The 26,388-nt window shown below is 39.1% G+C and overlaps 1 protein-coding gene across 1 annotated transcript in view; it reads right to left on the reverse strand.

The window, feature by feature from the left end:
- hhat (hedgehog acyltransferase) overlaps window positions 1-26,388 on the reverse strand; it is a 196,191-nt gene that overhangs the window by 144,294 nt on the left and 25,509 nt on the right. The window contains exon 7 of the mRNA XM_048601411.1: window positions 16,472-16,507. Coding sequence (XP_048457368.1) covers window positions 16,472-16,507 — 36 coding nt within the window. The remainder of the gene's footprint in view (window positions 1-16,471; window positions 16,508-26,388) is intronic.

The raw sequence follows: 26,388 nt of genomic DNA on the forward strand, positions 1-26,388 counted from the left end.
TCGTCCACACTTTACAATGAAATGCATTTAAAACTTTGCATCATTTTTTCAGGGATAGAGGTATTATGAAGACCCCTTATATTTAATATTGTTTGGAGGACTTAAGTTTAGAAGGATTGTAGAAATGGTTTGTGCACATATCTGTGGTTTAAAAAGAAGGTCACTGAAAGTTCACTGTGGACATTGGAGATTTTTATTTAACAAGGTTTCCTAGAAATCTGCTGCTTTGCTGTAGATACTGTTGCGACTGCTTTTTGAACAAAGATTGGCTTGGAGAGGTTCTTGTTTTATCTGGCTCAGTTGGAGGAAAGCTTGCTAAGAACAAACTGAGATGGAGGAAAGCTGTGAACAAGTTGCCAATTTCTGAAAAGAAAACTCGATACAACAGCTCAGGGTGATACCTAATTCTTTTTTTGAAACAGCAGTTGAAAGAACATCTCAAGATTATATTTCCTGAGGAAACTGTGTCTGTGAGACAATTGTGCATGATTAGTGACTTGATCACATGCTACAACGTAGGAACAACAGACTCGTGAATGTAAGCAGCTTTATCATTTTGTCTTCAGAAATAACCTATTGGTCAAAGTGTTTATTTTCAGAAAACCAATCTCTGAAGAGAAAACTATTTTTTCTTCTCTTTTCCTTAAGGGTGTATGTTTGCATATGGTTTGAGGGTATTTAGAGGAATAAACATTTACAGTTTTATATTACTATGCATGTTCACCAATTATTGCAGCTGAATTGATAAGTTTTTTTTCATGATAAAACTATAATGGTTTTAGAAAGAAACCTAATTGTTTAAAATCTATTTATTCAAAACCTGTTCTGGATAAGGTAATTAATTGGTCACCTTGGTCATTGGAAAAAGTATGTTTATTTTATGTTGAAACCTGTAAGAGTAGTGGGATTAGAGTGATGGTATACATCTCCAATCATAATTGTAACAACCGCTGCCTTCAATTTATTTGCTAATTCACTCAACTTAACCTCAGTTCGAGTTTTCAAATAATCTACTGCTACATCTTCTACAGGCAAATGTACTCAAATACAGGAATGTAAAATTTATATGGTAAATGCAAGAACATTTGCAGCAATGTAATCAGGTGTCCCGAGACGATTATATGACCAAACCTCCATACTTTCAATACTGAGACCCTAGCACCCAGTACAATTATTAAGACACAGTCACAGACGTGCTCATTGTCATAAATGAGCCATAGGAAAATACATCAGTGCAGTGATATTGGCTAGCCATGCCACATTTCTGTTGACAGTAAGTAGAAACAGCGCTGAGCTTCTAGTTATAATATGACTTTGAAAATGAAAACATAAATCCAATAAATGAACTCAATATCCCCTCCCCAACGTCTGTCTTTCCAAATTCAGACGAAGTATTTTTACCAAGATATAATTTACGTGGACAGAATATGCCAATTAAAACCTATGTTCAGCCATCAGAAACAGGAATAAGGCTTCTCACAACCTTCATTAATATGCTACATGCATGCCTAATGGGATTCCTGCCTCAACACAAGAGTGATCATCATAGAAGCGCAGTCCCATGAGAAAAATGCCTGGGCTGCAATTTTATGCACACAAATGAGTATTTCTAGTCACACAATATCCGGGTTCTATCCTTGCCCAATCAGCATCCAGCAAAAAAAGTCACTGTTATGCAATCAAGCCTTATTTGAGTGCAATTTTTAAGCTATATTTTTCTTTAATATAGAAGTAGAAATAAAAGATCCGTGGATGAAAAATGCAAACAATATTGTCATAAACAGGAGAAATGAAAACAGCTTTATATATCAGATAACTATATCTCAGCTCAAATGTGGAAATTTAGCACCGTTGAAACGAGCATTAAGGTAATCTGAAGAACAGATAAACCTAGCGAACTAGCACACACCCCAAGAGGAAAACTGATGCTAAAACAGAAGGGATTATTCCATATTTTCTATTCATGAGACAAGACAAAAACAAAGGTTGACACGGATTCCTGCAATGCATTTTCTGCAGTTCAGAGGATGCTTCTCTACTGTGTACTTTGTCTTTGGCAGTATCTCATCAATAAAGTCTTTCAGCTTTCTCTAATTATATCAGCTTTACTGTAACTGAAAGTGATTGCATGTGCAACATTTAACACAGTAACTTTGAAAACGCCATGTAATAAAACATTATATAATAGCATAGAATAATATGATAATAGTGCACAGTACACACAGACTGAGTTGACTCGAATTGATTCAGAAAGCCCACTACTGTCCTTGACTGGCCCTAATCTTACTCTAGTCATTCTTTTATTCCTGACATACCTGTAGAAAGCTTTAGGGTTTTCCTTGATCCTACCTGCTAAAGACTTCTCATGTCCCCTCCTGGCTCTTCTTAGCTCTCTCTTTAGGTCCTTCCTGGCTAACTTGTAACTTTCAAGTGCCCTAACTGAGTCTTCACGCCTCATCTCTACATAAGCCTCCTTCTTCCTCTTGACAAGAGATTCAACTTCTTTAGTAAACCATGGTTCCCTCACTCGACCACTTCCTCCCTGCCTGACAGGTACATACTTATCAAGGACACGCAGTAGCTGTTCCTTGAACAAGCTCCACATTTCAATTGTGCCCAGCCCCTGCAGTTTCCTTCTCCATCCTATGCATCCTGAATCTTGCCTAATCGCCTCATAATCGCCTTTCCCCCAGCTATAACTCTTGCCCTGCGGTATATACCTATCCCTTTCCATCGCTAAAGTAAACGTAACCGAATTGTGGTCACTATCACCAAAGTGCTCACCTACCTCCAAATCTAACACCTGGCCTGGTTCATTACCCAGTACCAAATCCAATGTGGCCTTGCCTCTTGTTGGCCTATCTATACAAATTTCACTTGCACAGATCTGGCTACTTCAGCAGTGGAGTGCTTCAGTGTACAAATTTCTGTGTTTTGTGCACTTTTACTGCCATATTTTGCTTGATTAATAAACTATCTGACAAACCACAAACTCAAATTTCTACATTCTGCCAATTATTACCAGATGACAATGGTTGCATTGATTTGATTTTCTTCTGTTTGTCGTTTCTCTACATTCAAATAAAAATACTTTTTGATCTTCATTCTTGTGCACAGGAATCTTGGACTTTGTAATAATGGACGGAATTTAATGAGTGCAATATCTTACACACCAGTCAATGGATCAGTGCAAACTCAAATGTTGCTTCTCGCCAGGAAGTACAATGCAATTACCAGGTAATCAGACGTGTACCTGGACAGCATTGAACCCGATGTGATTAAGGGTAGAAATCCAATGCCCAGGAGGTGCTAGTCAGAGATGGCAGCTTTGCAGTACTTGCAGCACAACTGGAAGCAGTGACCATTGACAATATTTTTCATTCATATTTCTTTTATACCCAGAAGTGCTCTTACACAGCACGTGAACACTTTTTTTCTCACCACAAATCACACCTGGTGCTTTTTCACCTATTAACCATCACCAGTAAATCACCAGTGTTTTCCAATTGATTAATTTACATCGGCAGTAAGGGCAATGCAGTTCATCAAAAAGTGAGCGAGAGGGAGGAAGAGGGAAATAAATCAAAATGGAGTTGGAAGGGGACATAAAGCACCTTATCCCCTGTGTTGCCCATCTCTCTCTAAAGGCATCAAGAGTATTAGTGAACATTGTGCGCTCCCTCTCCAAGAACACTCAGGCACAAATGTAACTGTGGAAGAGGGGCAGACAATTGGCAGCCTATATTTTGCTTTTATTCTTTCATGACACATGGTGTCATTGGCTGGGCCAATATTTGTTGCTCAACTACAATTAACCTTGAGCTGAGTCGCTTGTCAAGGTCATTTCAGATTTGAGCTCACTGTATGCCATCAAATGTCTGGATGTCTAATAGAAAAATCAGCTCAGTAAATTATGGCTGTGTAATATCAGTGAGCACAGTAAAGTAAGTGCAGGGCTGGGGACAAGATGAGGAAGCAGGTCAGCCAGGGAAGCAGCAGCAGCAGCAGCCCGGGTTATTTTAATAAGGCAAGGAGAAGAACTCTTGCTTCTGTGTATCCAACAAAATAACTGCAATTTCATATTATGGTACCTTTTTAGCTGTTTTGTCCATAAAACTGTTGAGTACGTGCAAAGTGTACATACTAATTCCAACATGCAGTTTAAGTGGCCCTGCCACCTAGAACAGGTGCGTCCTTCGAGCATTCAACAGTAAGCCCTATTAACATTCTGTTGCCTGCATCTTTGAGGTTAAAGGTTACCAATGCCATGTTGAAACCACTATTACTCCATTAATGTTAGGCAAAGCACACTAGAAATCAGAACACGTGGAACATTAAGAGTTGAGTCCCACAGAAGAGATTAACTGCCTAGCCACATTGAGTACAGAGTTAAAATCATGCTTTCACAAATGCAAGAGATAGTACTTAACATTTTGAACAGTCAACCAGAGAGTGGTAGCTTAGAATTGAGATGACAAGGCTTGCATGTGATGATGAATGAGTACTGACTTGAGAATTTCATACAGGTGGAACACCTCCGGTAAGGTTTTGCTAACTATAATTTTGATTAACAGTCACACTCTGATGTAGAACTTTAAAACTGCAAGCTAGTTAAAAAACCAAGTTTAACAGAAACCGCCTGGCAGTGGAAGCTACCTGCCAATAATTGAACATGACTGTCTGGATAGAAGTTAATAGTGTAGCAGGAAGCTGACTTGCTTGCAGCTTGGGTACGAATCACCATCCCCTTATAAAAGCAGACAGGTCTAGCGACTGCACAGATTGGGAGCAGAGTGGAGATGACAAGTGCTCACCTGGAAAACTTGGTGCAGGGAGGGGAAGGAGGTGTTGCTTAATACAGTATCTGGTGAGTGTTCAAAGGCATTAATTATGTAATCAGGTAGGTAATTGGTTGGTAATTTTCTTTTAAGATTTTGTCCCTCTATATGGGCAAAAAATATGGTAATTTTGTAAGTTAATAAGCCATAGCCCACAAAGGACCATAGGCATCTGTCTCCATTAGTTTTTTTGATATATAATTTGGGGGGCACCACACTGAATTTGTCAGATTTTACTCCCTTGAGATTCTCAAGTACCATTTCTCTGTTCATATGAATTACCCTAATGTCCATGCTCTTATTAGCCCCAATATTAGCCTTTACTTCTGTACATAACTTGTGTCATCCACGATGAAGATTTATTTGTTCAATGTCATTTGTCATTCTCCATAATAACTTTTTCGGCTTGTGCTTCTAAAGGTGTAATATTTACAATATAGGAGAAACTCAAGGAACTAAAGTTCAACAAACCGCAGGATCTTATGGCCAACATTCTAGCCTTATAAATGGAATAGCTACGCTGGCTATAATTTTCAAAAACTCCTAGAATGCTAGCAAATTGGATGTTACAAGACACAACACCTCCATTCAAAAAGGACAGCAAGAGAGAGAAAGAGAAAGCAGCCAAGTATAGGCCAGTCAGCCTGACATCAGTCATCAGAAAAGTGCGCAATCTATTTTTAATTGAAGTCTTAACAACACACTTAGAAAAACATAATATGATTCGAACAAATCAACATGGTTTTAAGAAATGGAAATCCTGTTTGACCAATTTATTAGAATTTTGAGTCTACCCTGTCACAATACTTTTCAAGATAAGAATGTATGTTACTGAAGAAATAGGACAAATGAACTGATACATTATGCTGATCATCAAAATAAATGAACAAAGGGAACCTTTATGCTCAAATCAGCAGCATACATCAATATTTCTTTATAGTTTTAGCTGAATGGAAGACGATTCTCTATACTGGAATTCTGTGTCATAATTTACTATATGCATGTACTTACATTTAAAATACCAGCTATATTTGTTGAGGCAATAGTATATAGCTTAAATAACATTGAAAGTAATATATTTACTGATTTCAGCAACATAGTACTGTATTTGCAAACAGAAACAAACAAGAATTCAATCACAAAAAAGTTCTAGATTACCTTAAAATAGACATAATTATTGCTTCCAAATTGTCAGGTACAGTTTTCGCATTTTAGTAATTTTTAATAATTGGGGATAGTTGTAAAATTAATCATTTCCTTGGCTACATTAGTGTGATTCTCAACCCAAGTAACCAATTACAGAGGTTGAACATCAGAAGGAGTGGTTTCTAGTAACAACCAGAACTGAGAGCATCATTAATCCTAATCAGCCAGACTGCGATTTTGGTGCCACGTTTGATTTGAGGAGCTTTTAACTATATCTGTGGCATCACTCAAACTGCCAAATTGCCACCTCTACAACATCACTCCTAGCTCTGATCATATATCACGCGTGTGCTCAAAGCTCCACACTGGGTCCAGGAAAAGCAGACCTCAATTTTACATCCTTGTTTTCAAATCAGTCCCAGGTCTCCCACCACCCTGACGTCCCTGCCATCTCTGCAACATTTTCAAATTTGAAAACCCTGCAAGATATCTGTCTTTCACCCAATTCTGGCTAGCCTCTTCCACATCCTCAATTTTAATCACTTGACTATTGGAGCCATACCTTCAGCTACAAGATCCAAAGCTCTGGGATTTATTCCTAAGCACCTCATCATGTTTTTTTTCTTAATTTATGGTCCTTTAAATTAATCATTTTGACTAACCTTTCATCGTATTCTCCAGTACCTCTTGAATAACTCTGTGTCAAATGTCATTTGGTAATACTCCGATGAGATAAATTGGGACTTTGCACTGTTAAAGGAGCTATATAAATTTAAGTTTACATTGAATAAATAAATATACACTGCATACATATATTGCCAGAATTATTTTTCTTCAAATAATACAATGGCACAGAACCATTATCTAACTATCACTTTGCTTGAACCTTTCCTCACCTTGACACTCATGTCCATTTTTTGGTGAGTCTTCTGCAGAGGATTCTCCAGAAATGTTGACTGCAGTACCTACCTGAGAGTCCCAGCACAGCATTGTAAAGTTAAGTGGCATTCTTGGGGGTGAGAATGAGGCAAATAGTACGGTGAGGGAGGTGGCAGGTTGTACAGTGGCAACTGGGTAGGGAGAGTTGGCGGGAGTCGGGGGAGTCAGGAGCAAGTCAGGTCAGCGGTACAGTCTATAGTGGATGGTGGGTAAATGGAGGTTAGGATGGGTAGTCGTGTCAGGTCAGGGGGATCAGAAGGGTAGTAATGTGGTTGAGGGAGAAGTTGTGTTTGGTCAGTGGCTAGGGGCAGCTAGACTGTTGGGATGGGTTGCTCAGTGTTTTGATCGATCGATTGATCAGTGAGGAATTCTACAGAAGTTAAACCAGACTTTCTCTGAACAAAACAAAAACCAAAGAACTGTGGACGCTGGAAATCAGAAACAAAAAACAGAAATTGCTGGAAAAACTCTGCAGGTTCTGAAGAAGGATCACTGGACCTGAAACGTTAACACTGCTTTCTCTCCACAGATGCTGCCAGACCTGCTGAGTTTTTCCAGCAACTTCTGTTTTTGTTTCGGATTTTCTCTAACATCTCCTGTGCAACCTTTCCGAAAAGTCCAAATCCAAGTGTTTGCTAGAGCGGTTGGGGAGGGTTTAAACTAATATGCCGGGATGTGGGAACCTATATAAGGAGTCAGAGAAGGAGGGAGCAAGGACAAAAACAAAAGGTTGAAAACTGAATAAGAAAATTGATAGGCAGAGAAACCAAAGACAAAATTCAAAAAGGGCTATTGAGAAAAGTAAGAGTGAGACAAACAATGTTAAAAGGACAAGTTTAAAGGCTTTGTGCCTTAATGGATGGAGCATTTGTAATAAAGTGAATGAACTATTTGTGCACATAGATGTAAACGGGTATGATATCATTAGGATTACAGAGACATGGCTGCAGGGTGACCAGGGATGGGAAGTGAATGTCCCAGGGTATTCAATATTTAGGAAGGACAGCTAAAAAGGAAAAGTTGGTGGAGTGGCATTGCTGGTGAAAGAGGAAGTTAACACAATAGTGAGAAAGGATATTAGCTCTGACAATCTAAAATCTGTATGGGTAGAGTTGAGAAATACCAAGGGAAAAAATCATTTGTGGGTGTAACATATACATCGTAAAACTGCACTAGTAATGTTAGGAATGGCATTAAACAGGAAATTAGAGATGCATGTGATAAGCGAATATCGGAGATCATAGGTGATTTTAATCTGCACATAGATTGGGCAAATCAAATTAACCACAATGCTGTAGAGGAGGAATTCCTGGAGTGTATACGGAATGGTTTGTCTTGTCCAACATGTGGAGGAACTGACGAGACAGCAGGCCATCTTAGACTGGGTACTGTGTAATGAGAAGGGAATCATTGCCAATCTAGCTGTGAGAGACCCCTTGGGGATGAGTGACCATACCATGATAGAATTTTCTTTCAAGATGGAGAGTGAGGTAGTTGATTCAGAGACTAGGATGCTGAATTTTAATAAAGGAAGCTATGAAGATATAAGACATGAGTTGGCCTTGATTGACTGGGGAGAGCTACTTAAACGGATCACAGTAGATAGGCCATGACAAACATTCAAGGAACACATGGGGGAACTGCAACAACTCTTTATTCCAGAAGGACACAAAAGCAAAATGGGTAAGAGGGCCAATCCATGGCTTACAAAGGAAATTAGAGATATCATCCAATCCAAGGAGGAAGCATACAGATTAGCCAAGAAAAATAATATGTCTGACGATTAGTAGCAGTTTAGAATTCAGCAAAGAAGGACTAAAGGATTGATTAAGAAGGGGAAAATACACAAAAGTAAGTTTGCAGGGAACACAAGGACTGAAACTAAGAGTTTCTATAGGTATGTGAAAAGAAATAGAGTATGTAGGTCCCCTACAGACAGAAACAGGGGAAGTACAACTGGGGACAAAGAAACGGCTGAGGAATTGAATACATATTTTGGTTCTGTCTTCACAAAAGAGGACACAAATCAGATAGCAGAATTGTTGGAGGAGGCAAGATTTAGTGAGAGGGAAGAACTGAGGGAGATCAATACTAGTAGAGAAATGGTGCTGGAAAAATTGATGGGATTGAAGCGGAATAAATCCCTAGGGCCTGATAATCTACATCTCAGAGTACTTAAGAAAGTGGCTCTAAAAATAGGGAACGCATTGGTTGTCATCTTCCAGGATACTATAGACTCTGGAACAGTCCCTGCAGATGGGGTGTAGCTAATGTCACTCCAATATTCAAAAAAGGGGTAGGGAAAAAACAAGAAATTATAGACCAGTAGACCTAACATCGGTTATGGGGAAAAATTTTTGAATCCAAATTTCAAGGACTTTATTGTGGAGCATTTAGAAAGCAGTGGTAGGATCAGACAGAGTCAGCATGGATTTATGAAGGGGAAATCATGCTTGACAAATGTAACCAGTACAGTTGACAAGGGGGAGCCAGTTGATGTGGTATATTTTGACTTTCAGAAAGCGTTTGACAAAGTCCCGTATAAGAGATTATTGTGCAAGATTAAAATGCATGGGATTAGGGTAAGCATGTTAAGATTGATAGAAAACCTGTTGGCAGACAGGAAATAGAGAGTAGGAATTAATGGGTCCTGTCAAACTGGCAGGCAGTAACTAGTGGGGTGCTACAGGGAACAATGCTAGGATACCAGCTATTCACAATATATATTAATGATTTGGATGAGGGAACAAACTGTAACATCTCAAAGTTTGCAGATGCTACCAACTTGAGTGAGAGGGTGAACAGTGACAAGGATGCAGAAATCCTTCGGCTTGATCTGGACAGGTTGGGTGAGTAAGCAAATCAATGGCAGATGCAGTATAATTTGGATAAATGTGAGGTTATTCACTTCGGGAGCAAAAGCAAGAAGGCAGATTACTACCTGAAAGGCTGTAAATTGACAGGGGGGAGTGTGCAGTGGGACCTGGGTGTCCTTGTGCACCAGTTGCTGAAGGTAAGCATGAAGGTGCAGCAGGCTGTGAAGAAGGCAAATGGTATGTTGGCCTTCATTGTGAGACATTTCGATTACAGGAGCAGGGATGTGTTGTTGCAGTTATACAGGGCCTTGGTGAGACCACACCTGGAATACTGTGTCAGTTTTGGTATCGTTTTCTGAGGAAGGATGCTCTTGCTCTCAAGGGAGTACAGCGAAGGTTTAACAGGCTGATTCTGGGGGTGGTGCGACTGTCTAGGAGATATTGACTAGGTTAAGATTGTTTTCGCTGAAGATGCAGCGAGGATATTGTAGACTGGCTTGCCGAGCCAGTGTGTTTGATTGCAAATGTTTCGTCACCCTGCTAGAGAACATTGTCAGCGGTGTTCTGTCCTGCTTGTTATTTATATGTCTCGGTGTTATCTAGCAGGGTGAAGCAACGTCTGCAATCAAACACACCGGCTCAGCGAGCAAGTCTACAACCTCATCCACAACCTGAGTTACAAATCTTCTCAGAAAAAACTTTAAAGGGAGGATGTTCACAATGGCGGGTGTGTCCAGAGCCAGGGGTCACAGTCTGAGGACTCAGTGGACGATTTAGAACGCAGATGAGGAGACATTTCTTCACCCAAAGAGTGGTGAGCCTGTGGAATTCACTACCACAGGAAGTAGTTGATGCCAAAACATTGAATGTATTCAAGAGGCGACTAGATATAGCACTTGCTGCAAATGGGATCAAGGGTTATGGGGAGAAAGCAGGATTAGGCTCTTGAGTTGGACGATCAGCCATGATCGTGATGAATGGCACAGCAAGCTCGAAGGGCTGAATGGCCTCCTCCTGCTCCTATCTTCTGTGTTTCTATGGAATTGTCCAAAGTCTCCAAATCTAGCTCTGAGTCAGAGCTTTTTGTGAGAGTCCTGGAGAACTGGGGAATTGGCCATCAGTAATGGACAATTCCAAGAGCCCAGCACTTTCAGGACCTCTGCAGAAAGCTAACATGTACATGAGGTCATATGTCTAGTGTTTGATGATCCAGAGACCAGACAATTTGGGCTACTCAAACTAATTTACATTGGTCATTTTTCTGTATATTTAAGATTTCATTTCATTATTTGAAAAGTAGAAAACTCTTTTAAAGTTGGTAATTTTGCTTCTTAAACCATACCACAAAAATGAAAAGAGTAACTGTTTGTGGAATGTAACTGGCAAAGAATGGCAGCTGGCTTTGTCTAGGTAATAAAATCCCAAAAGTAAATATCTCTGCTAAACATTTTAAACCGGACCATTCTCTATGAGAATTTTTCTCACCTCACATTTACTTCCGTTGCAAAACACTTTAAACCTGCACCCTCTGCTTCTTGATCCTTTCACAAGCAGCAGTTTCTCCCTATCTAATGTGTCCAGGCCCCTCATGATTTTGAGTAACTCCATCAAATCGCCTTACAGCCTTTTCATTTCCAAGAAAAACAGTCCCAACTTGTCAAATGTAACCACAAAACTGAAGTATCTAATCCCTGCAACCATTCTCACAAACCTCATCACAACACCAATGCATTCACATCCTTCCTAAAGTGTGCAGCCCAGAACTGTACACAATATTTCAACCGAGATCTAATCAGTGCACTGCATAAATTCAGCATAAACCTCCCGCTCATGTACTCTATACTCCTGTTAATGAAGCTTTGAACACTATACACTTTTTTTTTAAACAACCTTCTATCTGTTCTGTCATCTTTAATGACTTATGTGCATATACACCTAGGTCTTTCTGCTCTACACACTCTTTATGCTATACTGTATCACTAAGTATCACCTCTCACTTCTCCACACTGAACTTGACCTGCCACTTATCTACCCATTCCACCAACATGTCAATGGCTTTTTGAAGTTCTACACTTCAGAATACAATCAGATGGTAGGCTGGCAAAAAAATTTGTTACCAGAAGGTAAGCGGGTCAGTTAACTCAGTTGGCTGGACAACTCATTTGTAATGCCATGATAACAACAGCGTGTGTTCAATTCCTATACTGACTGAGTATGAAGGAAGGACCATGGAGGACACTTCTTTTCTTCTCTCCCCTCACCTGAGACATGGTGACCTTCACATTAAACCACCCCAGTCATCTCCGACTAGCAAGAGAGCAGCCCTATTGTCTGGTTGTGCTACTGATAGAAATTTCAAGAATATGATGCTGCATAAACCTTCTCTTCAAAAATCATTGAAAAAATTTCAAGACATCTAACATTATAGTATGCATTATTCAGTCATGGTCATCTATATTACACAAATAATATTTACATAGTTAGACATAGCCACAATGACACATTCATGGTCACATGACTTTCCTACTAAATATAATCACAATTTAGATAAAAACAGTCCATGAATTTCTATCATGCTGATATCAGATGACTTAGGAAAATACTGCACATTAAGTATTTGGGTGTAACTAGATATGCCAGTGTTTCACCGTCATAAGTGAACAAAACTTGTATAGCTGTAGAGCTATGTAAATAAATGCCACAGGATTTTGGATATCATTTCAGCAAAAATGATCAAGGAAATTAAACATAAATCTGTTTGTAACAGTGAAATGTAGCTTTGTTTTATTTACTTCAGTCATTAATATTATGTTATGAAAAATTTGACAAATAAAATTGTGCAATAGTGTGACTGATTTATCTTTGCATATAATAGGAATATTAGATTCTTTCACAAGGAAGATATTTAAGGAAATCACTGCATTAAGTAATCGAAGAAGTAATGTTGACTCCTAAATCAAGTTTGATCATTTCTCTTTGATTACAATTTAATTATGTTTAGCTTGTCACCACACACGAGAACAAATACATTAACAATTGCATATCAATACTGGATGTTCTCAACTATTTAAAAAATGATAATGTTTAGAACAAAATGTTTTAAACAATGCACGCATTGACTGTTGAGTAACACTTGCTACTACTGACTAAATATGACCCAAAATTTCCTGCAACTTCTTGGTATGACTGTGTTAACATACTTTATTTTGCAAGAAAATTTGCACTTACTTACTTTATTCCAGCTTTATGCTATAATTCACCTTAGTGCTGAGTGTCCATAGCACCTGAGGTGTTCCAGTGCTCTTGCCAACACCCTCCCAACATATTCAGAAAGACTAAGCAGCTAAAATTTCCTTGATTTTGTAACAATGAAAGAGGAGGAAAAAGGCTCTGAAAGTGAAGTTCAATGTATGGAGACAGCAGGCCACTCGCATGTATCCCTTGTGATAGCAATAAATGTTGCTGGTTTTACACCCATTGTGAGTTTCACTGTTGGCAAACACACACTGCAGGAAAGCCGGATGCTGATCTTAACTTCAGGATGGCTAATATAGAACCTGGTGTAAACTGAATTAAGGAAATTTATGCAATTTGTCCAGACCTTCATTATAATCTCCTTAAATAGCACGAAAGAAAAAAGGAAACTACAGAGTAAAGGCTGTTATGCCATCACTAAAGCCACTGTAACTCTTGCATTACTCTGTTGTTGCCCAGCATCAGTAACAATTGAAAGCAAATTTTCATTGTTCTTTCCAACTATATGATTAATAGTTTGCCATATTCTCACAAATTTTAAGTTCTGGCACCATTTACACTGAAAGACAATTGCCCTGGTGGGCTGGAAGTAGATTTCTTTTAAAATTGCTAAAACGATTGTTAATTCAAGTTGGTTACATCTCATAATCTATCTTATTCCTTAAATTAAAATGACAAGGGCACAATAATAGCCATCCTTTTGCTCAAATGAGAATTTTGTTTTGTTTTTTCATACCCAAAAATAAAATTGTATTTATATAGCACCTTTCATGATTCAAGACTTTGCAAAGTGCATTACAGCCAACAAAAAGTACGTTTTAAATGTAGGAAATACAGCATGCAATTTGCACACAGTAAGGTATCATTAAAAAAAACAAATACTGTTTCATGTATTTTAATGGCAGTGGTTAAGCGATAAAATTTGGCCACAACACTGCAAAAAGTGTTCTGTTCTTCTTAGAAATACTGCCCAAGAATTGACTTAAGAAAGTAAGCAGAATTGCTTTAACACCTCAACAAATGATGGAACTTCTGATAATGCAGCACATCCTTCTATTACTGCACTGAAGTATCGGTCTAGATTATGCGCTAATGACTCTGGTCAGGCTTGAATCCATGATTCTTCTGCCACCTGTTCTCTTCAGGAGAGCAGTGTAATGCAAACAAAACAGTTTGGTCTCTCTCAAGAAGTCAGCACTTCTGCATAGTGATATCTGTTTCCCTGTGCCACCAGTACTTGCCAATGAGTTTTAAAATATTCTTTCACAGAATGTAGGCCTAACTGGCTAGGCAAGCATTTGTTACTCATCCCCAATTCCCTTGAGAAATGATGATGAGCTGCCTTCTTGAGGTGCTTAACTCCAAGGGGTGTGGATAGGCTCATAATGCTGTTAAGAAGGGAGTCCCAGGATTTTGACACAGTGAAGGAACTGTGATATAGTTCCAAGTGAGGGTGGTGCATGGCTGAGGAGAACTAGCAAGTGGAATTTCCATGCGTCAGCTGCCGTTGTCCTTCTAGGTAATAGAAGTTGCACGTTTAGAAGGTGCTGTCAAAAAAGCATCAGTGTGTTTCTGCAGTGCATCTTACTTATGACTCACAGAACTGCTATTGTGTGAGTGTGGTGGCAGTGAATGTTTAAGGTGCTGTATGGGTGCCAATTTAGTGGGCTGCTTTCTCCTGGAGAATGTTGATCCTTCTGAGTGACACTGGAGCTGCACTCAGGGAAACAAAGTTTTTTTTAACTCACTAGTAGAATGTGGGCATCGCTGGCTGGCCAACATTTATTGCCTGTCCCTAGAAGCCTTTGAACTGAGTGGCTTGCTAGGCCATTTCAGAGGGCAGTTGAGAATCAATCACATTGCTGTGGGTCTGGAGTCACATGGAGGCCAGATCAGGTCAGGATGGCAGCTTTCCCTCCCTGAAGGACATTACTGAACCAGATGGATTTTTCCGACAATAGGCTATGGTGTCATGGTCATCCACAGATTCTGAATTTCAGATTTTTTTTATTGAATTCAAATTCCACCATCTGATTTGAATTCAGGTCTCCAGAACATTAACTGAGTTACTAAATTAATCAACTAGTGATAATATCATTACCTCTCCTAGTATTCCACGACACTCCTGACTTGTGCCTTGTAGATAGTGGGCAGGCATTGGGAGGTCAGCAAAGGAGATATACACTGCAGAGTTCCAAGCTATAATTCTTGAGTCCTTATTTTGAACTGCACTCCCTTCCAGTTGGTTTCATTACCTTTCTAGCAATTCACTCAAAGGTGAACCAGATCTTGGTGATATGAAACAGCTTCACCTCCTTTAATTTGTATAATACTTCTCACCACCACCTCACCTCATCTAGATCAACACAAATAACTTAATATGACGGTCACCTATTGGCTTCTTTTTTAAAATGCATTCTCTGCTGGATTCCCACTATCATCCTCCATTTATGGAGAGGAGAGAAAACTGGATAAAGTGCCTTCAGATAGCCTGTCTTGCATTCCTCCTGGAGCTTCTGGAATTGTGTCATAGTCAGTGATTTGACAGGGGCTCACCAATTGCCTTCTTAGGCACAAAGCATATGCAATCCATGACAGAAATGGGAAGAAGAAAAAAGGAGCAGATAAGTTCTTAACATGAGAAGTTATGTACTCAAAAATATAAGTAAATGATCTTTCAACACTCAGCTTGGCACTAGAAGTAATGAATGTCTAACACTTCAAATGTAATTTTCAACAATGTACAAGCTTGTAAATATTTTTAGGTTGCATACTCAAATCCTATACTCTGGCTATGTTAATTTGTCTTTTCACAGGAATTTCTTAAATAAATGTTGTAAATCTAAATGTTGCAAACCTTGTGTTCCTTCAACGTACAAGGACAAATTTAGGACTTCAAATAAAACCCATCATTTGGAATTACAGGAAATAAGCTGACAAATATTTCAACAGGAAAAGACAACAGCAGTACTGAAATACAAGCCAAAGTATCAACATGCAACCCTGCAGGAAAGTGCTGTCAAAACAGGTCAGCGTAAACCAATGGACTCAAGTCAATTTAATCCAAGTGAAGTGTAGTATGAACTATGGTCACTGACCTGTCCTAAAAGCATGTATTGGGAAAACCTCTTAGCAAGCAAGATTTGCGATTTTAAAAATAAATGTTCATTTCAAAACATAAATCATAGAAATACTGAAACTGTATTTGTTTCATTTAACCATTTCATTTAGTAAAGAATTGCATCCAACACCATGCCCCAGAGGATCCAATCTGCTGCTTAGCAAGCAAACTGATAGAAAACATTGAGCTACTTTATTACTGTAATATATTCAAAATTGCTTCAGCATCATACAGTGTCAGATAAAATTGTAATAAAATGACTGATTCAGAATTCTCTGGATCCAAAGAAAAAATGTAGTTACAGAAACATGCTTTAACAAATTGGAAATTATAAATTTTTAAATGCTGAACTTTACCTTACCAACCAACGGTGTAATCCAACATCAAACTCCCTAGAGAAAAGGGAAATAAGAGCATTAACTGAAATAAAGTCGAGACTAGGACTTTACTAGGACTAATTGTAGAACAAAAAAATGCCTAATCACAATTAATTATAAACATGAGAATATTTTTTCATAAATTGAAATGCTTTTTATTCTGCTATTTACGCATACTGACATAATTAAAATATCATAATTTGTGACATTAAATATGACGTTTTCAAAATAAGTCAATTAAGAAGTTGACACGATTGATTGTTGGAATTAAATTAAATCAGACCAATATGATTTTTAAATCAACCCACAAGTTATACTTTTCGTACAACATCTTCACCACCAGCAATTTAAAATAAACTTAATCCAAGTACAGGTATACATTCAGCAAATAATTTCCCCTTCACACCGAATTCCCAACCCACATAATACACCTAAAGGAAAATTGCAAGGTTAATGTTCTTTACATAAACAACAAAAAATGGATTAATTCTTTGGAAAAAAATGAAATGATATTTTGTGACATTATGTTCAAATATATTCAACTTGGTAAGATACTTATAACACAGCAGAAACACTTTGGGTTTGTCTTAATGATGACAGCTGAAGAACCAAAGCTATAACGACACAGCCATTGCAGGTGTTCCAACACAATTAAAAGTTAAAAAAATCAAATGAACTGCAGATGCTGAAAGTCAGAAAAAGAAACATAAATTGCCGGAAACACTCAGCAGGTCTGGCAACATCTGGAGAGAAAGCAGAGTTAACATTTCATGTCCGTGACCATTCTTCAAAACAATTAAAAGCCAAATCAACATCTACCAAAGTTAACAATCAATCTCAATTCTGATATACTCAGTTGACATTCATAATCCGAGCTCTCAGATGGAGAAAGGAATTTTTTTACTGATTTAGCATTGCTGGCTGGACAAACATTTATTGTCCATCATCAGTTATCCTTGAGAAGGTATGGTGCACTGTAGTCCATTTGGTATGACACCCCACAATGTCGTTGGAGAGGGATTTCAAAGATTTTGACCCACAGCACTGAAGGGACAGTGACATAGTTCCACGTGAGAATGGTGAATGGCTCGGAGGGAACTTGCACATAGTGGTGTTCTCATGCATTTGCTGCCCTTGTCCTTAGAGAATTGGAAGGTGCTGTATGAGGTGACATGATGAATGTCTGCAGTACATTGTGTAGTTGGTACACACTGCTGTTACACAGAGATGGTTGAGGAAGGAGTGATTGTTTGTGGAAATGATGCCAATCAAGTGGGCTGCTTTGTCCTGGATGGTATCAAACTTCTTGAGCATTGGTGGAGTTGTACTCATTTAGGCAAGTAGGGAGTATTCCATTACACTTCTGATGTGCACATTGTAAAAAGTAGAGGGGCTTTGGCGGTCAGGAGATGAGTTACTCACTGCAATATCCCTAGCCTCTGACCTCCTCTTGTAGCCACAGTATTTATATGACTAGTTCAGTTCAGCTTCTGGTTGGTAGTAATCCCAAGGCTGTTGATAGTAGGGATTCAGCCATTGAATACTAAAGCCCAATGGTTAGATTTTCTCTTGTTGTGGATGGGCATTCATGCCACTGGGCAATGTTACTTGCCACTTGTGAGTGCAAGACTGGATATTATTCAGATCGTGCTGCATTTGGACATGGACTGTTTCAATATCTGAGGAGTTGTGAATGGTGCTGAACATTATGCAATCATTGGATAACATGCACACTCTGACCTTATAATAGAGGGAAGGTCATTGATGAAGCAGTTGAAGACGGTTGGAACAAGAAGACTACCAGAAGACTTCTTGCACAGATATCCTGGAACTGAGATGACTGACGTCCAAAAAGCACAACCATCTTCCTTTATATTAGGTATGGCTCCCGCTAGCAGTAACCTTTCCCTGTGTTTCATTTCGACTCTAGTTTTGATAGGGCTCCTTGACACGACAACAATCAACTGCAGCCTTAATGCCTAGCGCAGCTCACACCGAAGCATCTCTGCATCACCATTCAACCTGTCATCCGGCTTTGCATCATTTGCAAACTTGGAGATATTACATTTAGTCTGGTTACCTAAATCATGAATATGAAAGTGGTTTATCAAGAAGTGTATGTTATACAAATAGTTGGCTTCATAAAAGCCAACTATTCAATTGGTTTACACATGCCATTTAAAAAAAAACTGCAAACTGCAAGCTTACTTGGAAGTAATTGCAACAGCAAAAATAATAAATTGGGCTTAGTTTTTCACTAAATACTGAAAGAAGCTACAAAGGTAAATAAATGCTGGGTGATAGAAAAGGCACTATCTTATTGTTCGCAATGAAACAGGACAGTTTGAGATAGTGATCTTCCACATCCTCAGTTCTTAACCTTGCTAGCACAGAGCGGTACTTTGCAGTCAAGGAGCCAGTTGCCTATTCACGCTCTGCATCAACAGTCAAAGCTAATGATGTGAGTCGGTACACAAACGTAAAGCGGACAGGAAAGGACAGGAATTTCATGGGCAAGATCAAAGGAGTCCACAGGCCCCCTAACAACTAGCAGCTCTGTCTGGTTTTTTATAAACAACCAGAAAGTTTAATGCATATCTAACGCTTTCACATTAGTAGACATTCCCATAAATAGCTGAAATGAAAAAATAAATTCAACAGACCCCTGTAACTATACTTAAATATATATCTTCAAACTAAAGTATTGTACTAAACATTTCTTAAGACATAAGACATATGTATTTTAGACCACAACAGTAGAACCAATGCAGCAACATAATTCTGATAGCCAAATCATGAATAAGCCTGAAAAAATCTATGTAAATACCCTCCAAGTTATTTTCAACCTTACTCTATCGCATGATCACCGCATCTCTAACCTATACCCACTTTATCCAAATACCTCCCCAGACAAACAGTTGCTTTCTTGTTAAAGAAATGGAACATATTATTGCCTCTTAAATATAATCCTGCTTCCCTCATCATTCCCTGATCATTCCCTTCTGATCAGGTTTTTCTTCCTTTAATAGCAAAGCACTCTTTCCTGCCGCACCATTCCTTGGCATTCCTTCCCATGTCCATCATTAACGTACTATTCCTCGCCAATTGCATCCAGAAGAAGGACTGTGCACATCCAATGATGATCAGTATTTTTCTCTCCATTTTCTTCCAAAGCTGATGCCATACTCTCCATCAGCCTATCTGATATTAAGAAGTAAATGAGCTAAAGCCGTCTACAGTATAATGTTGGCAAATTGCACCTTATCTGGCTTCTGCAAACATCGATATATCTCTGATTAATTTATTAATTGATTTATTGTTGTCACATGTACCAAGATGCAGTGAAAAGTGGAACAAAAACAAAGTTGCTGGAAAAGCTCAGCAGGTCTGGCAGCGTCTGTGAAGGAAAAAACAGAGTTAACGTTTCGGGTCCGGTGACCCTTCCTCAGTACTGGGGAAGGGTCACCAGACCAGAAAAATTAACTCTGTTTTATCCTTCACAGATGCTGCCAGAGCTGCTGAGCTTTTCCAGCAACTTTGTTTTTGTTCCTGATTTACAGCATCCACAGTCCTTTCAGTTTATACAGTGAAAAGTGTTGTTTTGTGTGGTATACAGGCAGACCGTACCATACAAAGTGCATCAGGGTAGCAGAACAGGGGGAGAATACAGTGCTACAGTCGCAGAGAAAGTGCAGAGAGATCACAATTAACATTTCACAGGTCCATTCAAATGTCCGATAACAGTGGGGAAGACATTGTTCTTGAATCTATTCGTACGTGTAATCAAACTTTTACATCTTCTGTCAGATGGAAGCGGGTGGAAGAGAGTATAACCAGGGAGGGAGGGGTCTTTGCTTATGTTGGTTGCTTTCCCAAGGCTGCAGGAAGTATAAATGAAGTCAATGGATGGAAGGTTGGTTTGCGTGATGGACTGGACTGTGTTCACAACTCTCTGTAGTTTCTTTAAGTTTTGGGAAGAGCAGCTGCCATACCCAACTGTGATGAATCTATAAAATTGGTAAGAGTCCTTGTGGACATGCCGAATTTCCTTAACCTCCTGAGGAAGTAAAGACATTGTTGTGCTTTCTTGATCGTTGCATCAATGTGGGTGGATCAGGACAGATTGATGGTGATCATCTATTCCTAATCATATGTTTTCCCAACTGACACCAAGGTCATGCCTGGTACAAGAAACCTTAGAACGTTGATCCTGAGCTTAGAGTTCTTTCCTCGTACCTGATCTATCACCAAGACACTCTGATTTCTATATCATCCATTGATATGACTGCCTCACCTTTTATTACCTCATGACTTTACTTTTCTATCATTGCTGACTTTCCACTGATGAACGGCAGATCAAACATAATGTTACAAAACATTTTCTCATGCAAACTGAGATCTATATTGTCAATCTTTGTTCACCAGACTCCTATTTCAGTCATGCTCTCCCTCTTTTATGGGCTCCAAATATATCTTATAGAAAGTACTCTCCAGTCATTCAATACCAAATTACTTTTTCACTGCTCCCTGTACTACAACTTGTAGCACTTTCTCAGCTACCTTATCAGGAGTGTGAGATTTGTTCCTAACCATTTATTACCATGCCTTCAAAGCGCTCTTTCCACCACACTATTGATTCAGCGTAGACCATGTTCTCTATCCCTCTGAATTTCTGCATTATTCAATATCTCAGAGAAATTCCTCTGTACTTGCGAGTATGATAGAAATATTTACGAATGTAGTCATCAGAATTCTCCTGATGAACACCTTGCTTCAAGCCATAAAATCAATTTTAAAATATTTTTCATAAGAATTTTCTGATAAGTTATCGCATTGTGGGTACTAATCCAACATTCTCCCATTTTTAAAATACAGGACGTTTTCTTTGAATTACAAGGCTTTTGTTATCACAGTGCCGTTTTTGCATCGTTTTCAAATGATATTCGGCAACACTGAAATGGGTGTTATGGGTTTCTCGGCAAGACTAGCACCTTCAGGATTGAAGGAGGGAAAAAGCATAGAGAAATTAATAAGTTACGGAACTACATTTGATTTTCTCAGTACAGCCTTGTTTATTTTACCACTTTGAAGCAAATGCTTAACAGAGTATTTCATATCAATACCACAGAGAAGAAAATACATGCAATTCAATATCTACTTGTTCCATGAAAATATGTAAAATCTTTCAGCCAATTTCCAAGATGGAGTTGGATAACTATAACGGTTTCCACCCCTTGTCATTGGCAAATCCATTAAAACAAAGTTGAACAAATTGGATCTTTATCGTTATGTAAGCGGTGGACAACACATTAAACGGAATGTAATGATTTCTGAATGTGGAGGTGCCGGTATTAAACTGGGGTGGACAAAGTCAGAAATCACACGACACCAGGTTATAGTCTAACAGGTTTATTTGAAAACACAAGCTTTCGGAGTGTAGCCCCTTTGTTAGGTGAAAGCAGCTGTTTACCGTGAAGCACTTGGTATTTATAAAAGTGCAACACAAACATTTTTGTTGAACAAATCTGGAACAAAATACTAATATTAAACCAAGTGCAACACATTTATATTTTAATTTATTGACATCTTGCTCAGGTGTTTGTAATTGACTACATGGATCAAGATGCCAGTTTTGACCTAAGTGTATGGACACTGTTACCACAAGCCTGTCAGTTTGCTTGTTGTTCTTCAGGTCTATGTAGTCCAGTGGCATACATTAAATTAGTGACAATACATGGATTGATGGTTAACAACCAGCTTGAAAAACTCCACAATCAGTTTACATCTATGATGTTAAAGTTTAGATCATGGTCATCACATTTTCAGTTCCCTAAGTTCTCCCAATACCTGCCACTTATTACTTACTCAGTCCCAGGTGGAGGGTATTGCTAGCTGAGCTAACATTTATTGCCCATCACTAATTGTCCATGAGGTGGTGGTGGTGGTGTGCCCTCTTCATGAAGGCACACCCACTCTTTTTTTAAGATTTTGTAGTGGTTTGATACAGCATGCTTTTCTAGATCATTTCAAAGTGAACCACACTGCTGTGGGTCTGGATTCCCACATAATCCAGACCAGGTAGGGATGGGAGATCTCCTTTGGGTATTAGTGAACAAGGTGGGTTTTCACACAATCAACAATGGTTTAATGCTTCTAATTTAACTTTTTAACTGCCGTGCTGGGATTTGAACCCAACTCCGTAGAGCATTAGCCTGGGCCTTCGAAATACAGATCCAGTGATATTATCATTACACCTCTGCCTCGGCCTAGTTAAAACAAGCTACAAAAAAAGAAGTTCAAATATCTGAGTTTCTGACAGTTGTATTCCATTTCATTTCGAATAAATTATTTCCTTTTCATGTCAAAAAGTCACTCTGTGTAATTCTGAAAGAGCAGCGTTAGATGTTGTTTTAGTTCTATTTGTTTTTTGATGTTACACAGTTAAGGTGACAAGTTGGTAGGCAGGGCAGTTAGAAAATGATGAGGAGGGGGTGTGGGGGCTGCACAGCTTATCATCGTCCAGCCACCATTTCATATAACCAATGATGCGGAAAGGGCAAGATGGCCCTCCTGCCAGGAGATCAATTGAGACAGTTAAGGGTCTATTCCCACAAACAGTGGCATTTTAGCACTGATTGGGTCCTCTGCCAGATTAGAAAGCACATGCACAGTCTGGTTAACCGTGGTGCCATCTCAGTAGGCTTCTGGGAGGCGGGTGGGGTGCAACTTTCATACTTTTCCCACACGAGGGAGCAAGCTATCCTAGATCTAGTCCTGTGTAATGAGACAGGAATAATTAATGATCTCAGAGTTAGGGATCCTCTGGGAAGGGGCGATCACAGTATGGTCGAATTTAAAATACAGATGGAGCGTGAGAAGGTTAAATCCAGTACCTATGTCCTGTGCTTAAACAAAGGAGACTATGAAGGAATGAGGAAGGAGTTAACTAAGGTAGAATGGGAGCAAAAACTTTATGGTGGGTCAATTGAGGAACAGTGGATGACTTTCAAATCAATTTTTCACAGTGCTCAGCAGAAGTATATTCCAGTGATAAGGAAGAACTGTAGGAAAAGAGAGAGCCAGCCATGGATGTCTAAGGAAATAAAGGAAAGTATCAGATTGAAAAAAAAAACATACAAAAAAGCAAAGAGTAGTGGGAAACTAGTAGACTGGGAAATCTTTAAAGGCCAACAGAAAGCCACAAAAAAAGTTATAAAGAAAAGTAAGATAGATTATGAGAGTAAACTAGCTCAGAATATAAAAACAGGCAGCAAAAGTTTCTATAAATATGTAAATCGTAAAAGAGTGGCGAAGGTAAACATTGGTCCTTTAGAGGATGAGAAGGCCAATTTCATAACTGGGAATGAGGAAATAGCCGAGACATTAAACAGTTATTTCGTGTCGGTCTTCACAGTGGAAGACACAAATAACATGCCGAAAACTAATAGCAAGAAGGTTATAGCAGGTGAGGACTTAGAAACTATCATTATCACTAAGGAGGCAGTGCTGGGCAAGCTAATGGGGCTAAAGTAGACAAGTCTCCTGGCCCTGATGAAATGCATCCCAGAGTACTAAAAGAGGTGATGGGGGAAAGAGCAAATGCACTAGTAATTATTTACCAAAATTCACTGGACTCTGGGGTGGTTCCCGCAGATTGGAAAACAGCCAATGTGACGCCACTGTTTAAAAAAGGAAGTAGACAAAAAGCAGGTAACTGTAGGCCAGTTAGCTTAACTTCGGTAGTGGGGAAAATGCTTGAATCTATCATTAAGGAAGAAATAGCAAGACATCTGGAGATAAATTGTCCCATTGGGAACACCCAGCATGGGTTCATGAAGGATAGGTCATGTTTAACTAATTTGGTGGAATTCTTTGAGGACATTACTTGCATGGTGGACAATGGGGAACCTGTGGATGTGGTGTATCTGGATTTCCAGAAGGCATTTGACAAGGTGCCACACCAAAGGCTTTTACATAAGATAAAGTTGCATGGTATTACAGGTAATGTATTGGCATGGATAGAGGATTGGTTGACCAGTAGAAAGCAAAGAGTAGGGGTAAATGGGTGGTTTTCTGGCTGGCGGTCAGTGGCTAGTGGTGTGCCTCAGGGATCAGCATTGGGACCTCAATTGTTTATAATTTACATAGATGATTTGGAGTTGGGGACTAAGTGTGGTGTGTCAAAACTTGCAGATGACACTAAGGTGAGTGGTAGAGCAAAGTGTGCAGAAGACACTGAAAGTCTGCAGAGGGATATAGATAGTCTAAGTGAGTGGGCAAAGCTCTGGCAGATGGAGTACAATGTTGATAAGTGTAAGGTCATCCATTCTGGTAGGAATAACAGCAAAATGGACTATGTTTTAAATGGTAAAAAATTGCAGCACGCTGCTGTGCAGAGGGACTTGGGTGTCCTTGTGCATAAATCGCTGAAGTTGGGATTGCAGGTGCAGCAGGTAATTAAAAAGGCAAATGGAATTTTGTCTGTCATTGCTCGAGGGATGGAGTTTAAAAACAGGGAGGCTATGCTGCAGCTGTATAGGGTCCTGGTGAGGCCACACCTGGAGTACTGTGTGCAGTTTTGGTCTCCTTACTTGAGAAGAGATATACTAGCACTGGAGGGGGTGCAGAGGAGGTTCACTCGGTTGATTCCAGAGTTGAGAGGGTTGGATTATGAGGAGAGGCTGAGTAGGCTGGGATTATACTCATTGGAATTCAGAAGAATGAGTGGAGATCTTATAGAAACATATAATATTATGAAGGGAATAGATAAGGTGGAGGCAGGGAGGTTGTTTCCGCTGGCAGGTGAAACTAGGACTAGAGGGCATCGCCTCAAAATAAAGGGAAGCAGATGTAGGACTGTGGTCAGGAGGAACTTCTTCACCCAAAGGGTTGTGAATCTGTGGAATTTCCTGCCCAATGAAGTGGTTGAAGCTACCTCACTGAATGTTTTTAAGGCAAGGCTAGATAAATTTTTGAACAGTAAAGGAATTAAGGGTTATGGTGAGTGGGCAGGTAAGTGGAGCTGGGTCTCAAAGATCAGCCATGATCTTATTAAATGGCGGGGCAGGCTTGAGAGGCCAGATGGTCTACTCCTGCTCCTAGTTCTTATGTTCTTATGGGTTCCCAGCAGCAACATCCATCCACCCTTGGGGCCAATCCTTGAACTTATTTCTGAATCATTACAAAAAGAAATCTGCCATGAATCTCTGCAATGGGGAAATGTTTTAGAGTGTATATTTTTTACATATTTCTGCTCAGAATATTCCTTGCTATTTTAAAAACTTGCTGGAGTTCTTTAACAGCTGAAAAATGTCCAACCATTATATTTGAGTAGCTAGATGTTAAATTACTCAAAACCTGTTTTGTCAAAAACATTTTCAGTTATACTGTAGCCAGCACTTGTAAATTTAAAAATTATAATCAAAAGCTTTGATTTTATTCTCATGTACACTGAGCTTCTGCTTCAAGACCAGAACATATATCTGAAAAGCCTCTTTACAAATGCTTGTTGGGCCAACTGTGTTTTTAAGTGTTTTCCATTTTTACTCAGATTTTTCACATATGCAAGACTTTTTTTTTTAAAAAGTGCCTTAAATTGATTTAGTACAATTACCATGTCTATGAAAGCACAACATTTACAGACTATATACTAATAATACACAACAACCCAGTGCATAGTAGTATTTTAGCTCTTATTTGCCTTGCACCTACTCCTCGACAACACCTAAATATTGATCAGTAGGTTTTTTTTTTAACCTTCATTGGATTGTTTTATTTTCTAAACAAACTAAGAATCACAGTTTTTTTTAAACAGTGCAGTTGCAGACTCATTTGGCCCATTGTGCCTGCGTGGGCTCTTCATCATGTTATCTCAGCACCATTCACCTACCTTTTCC

Source organism: Rhincodon typus, chromosome 9, assembly GCF_021869965.1.
Source record: "Rhincodon typus isolate 14 chromosome 9, sRhiTyp1.1, whole genome shotgun sequence".
Lineage (NCBI taxonomy): Eukaryota > Metazoa > Chordata > Chondrichthyes > Orectolobiformes > Rhincodontidae > Rhincodon > Rhincodon typus.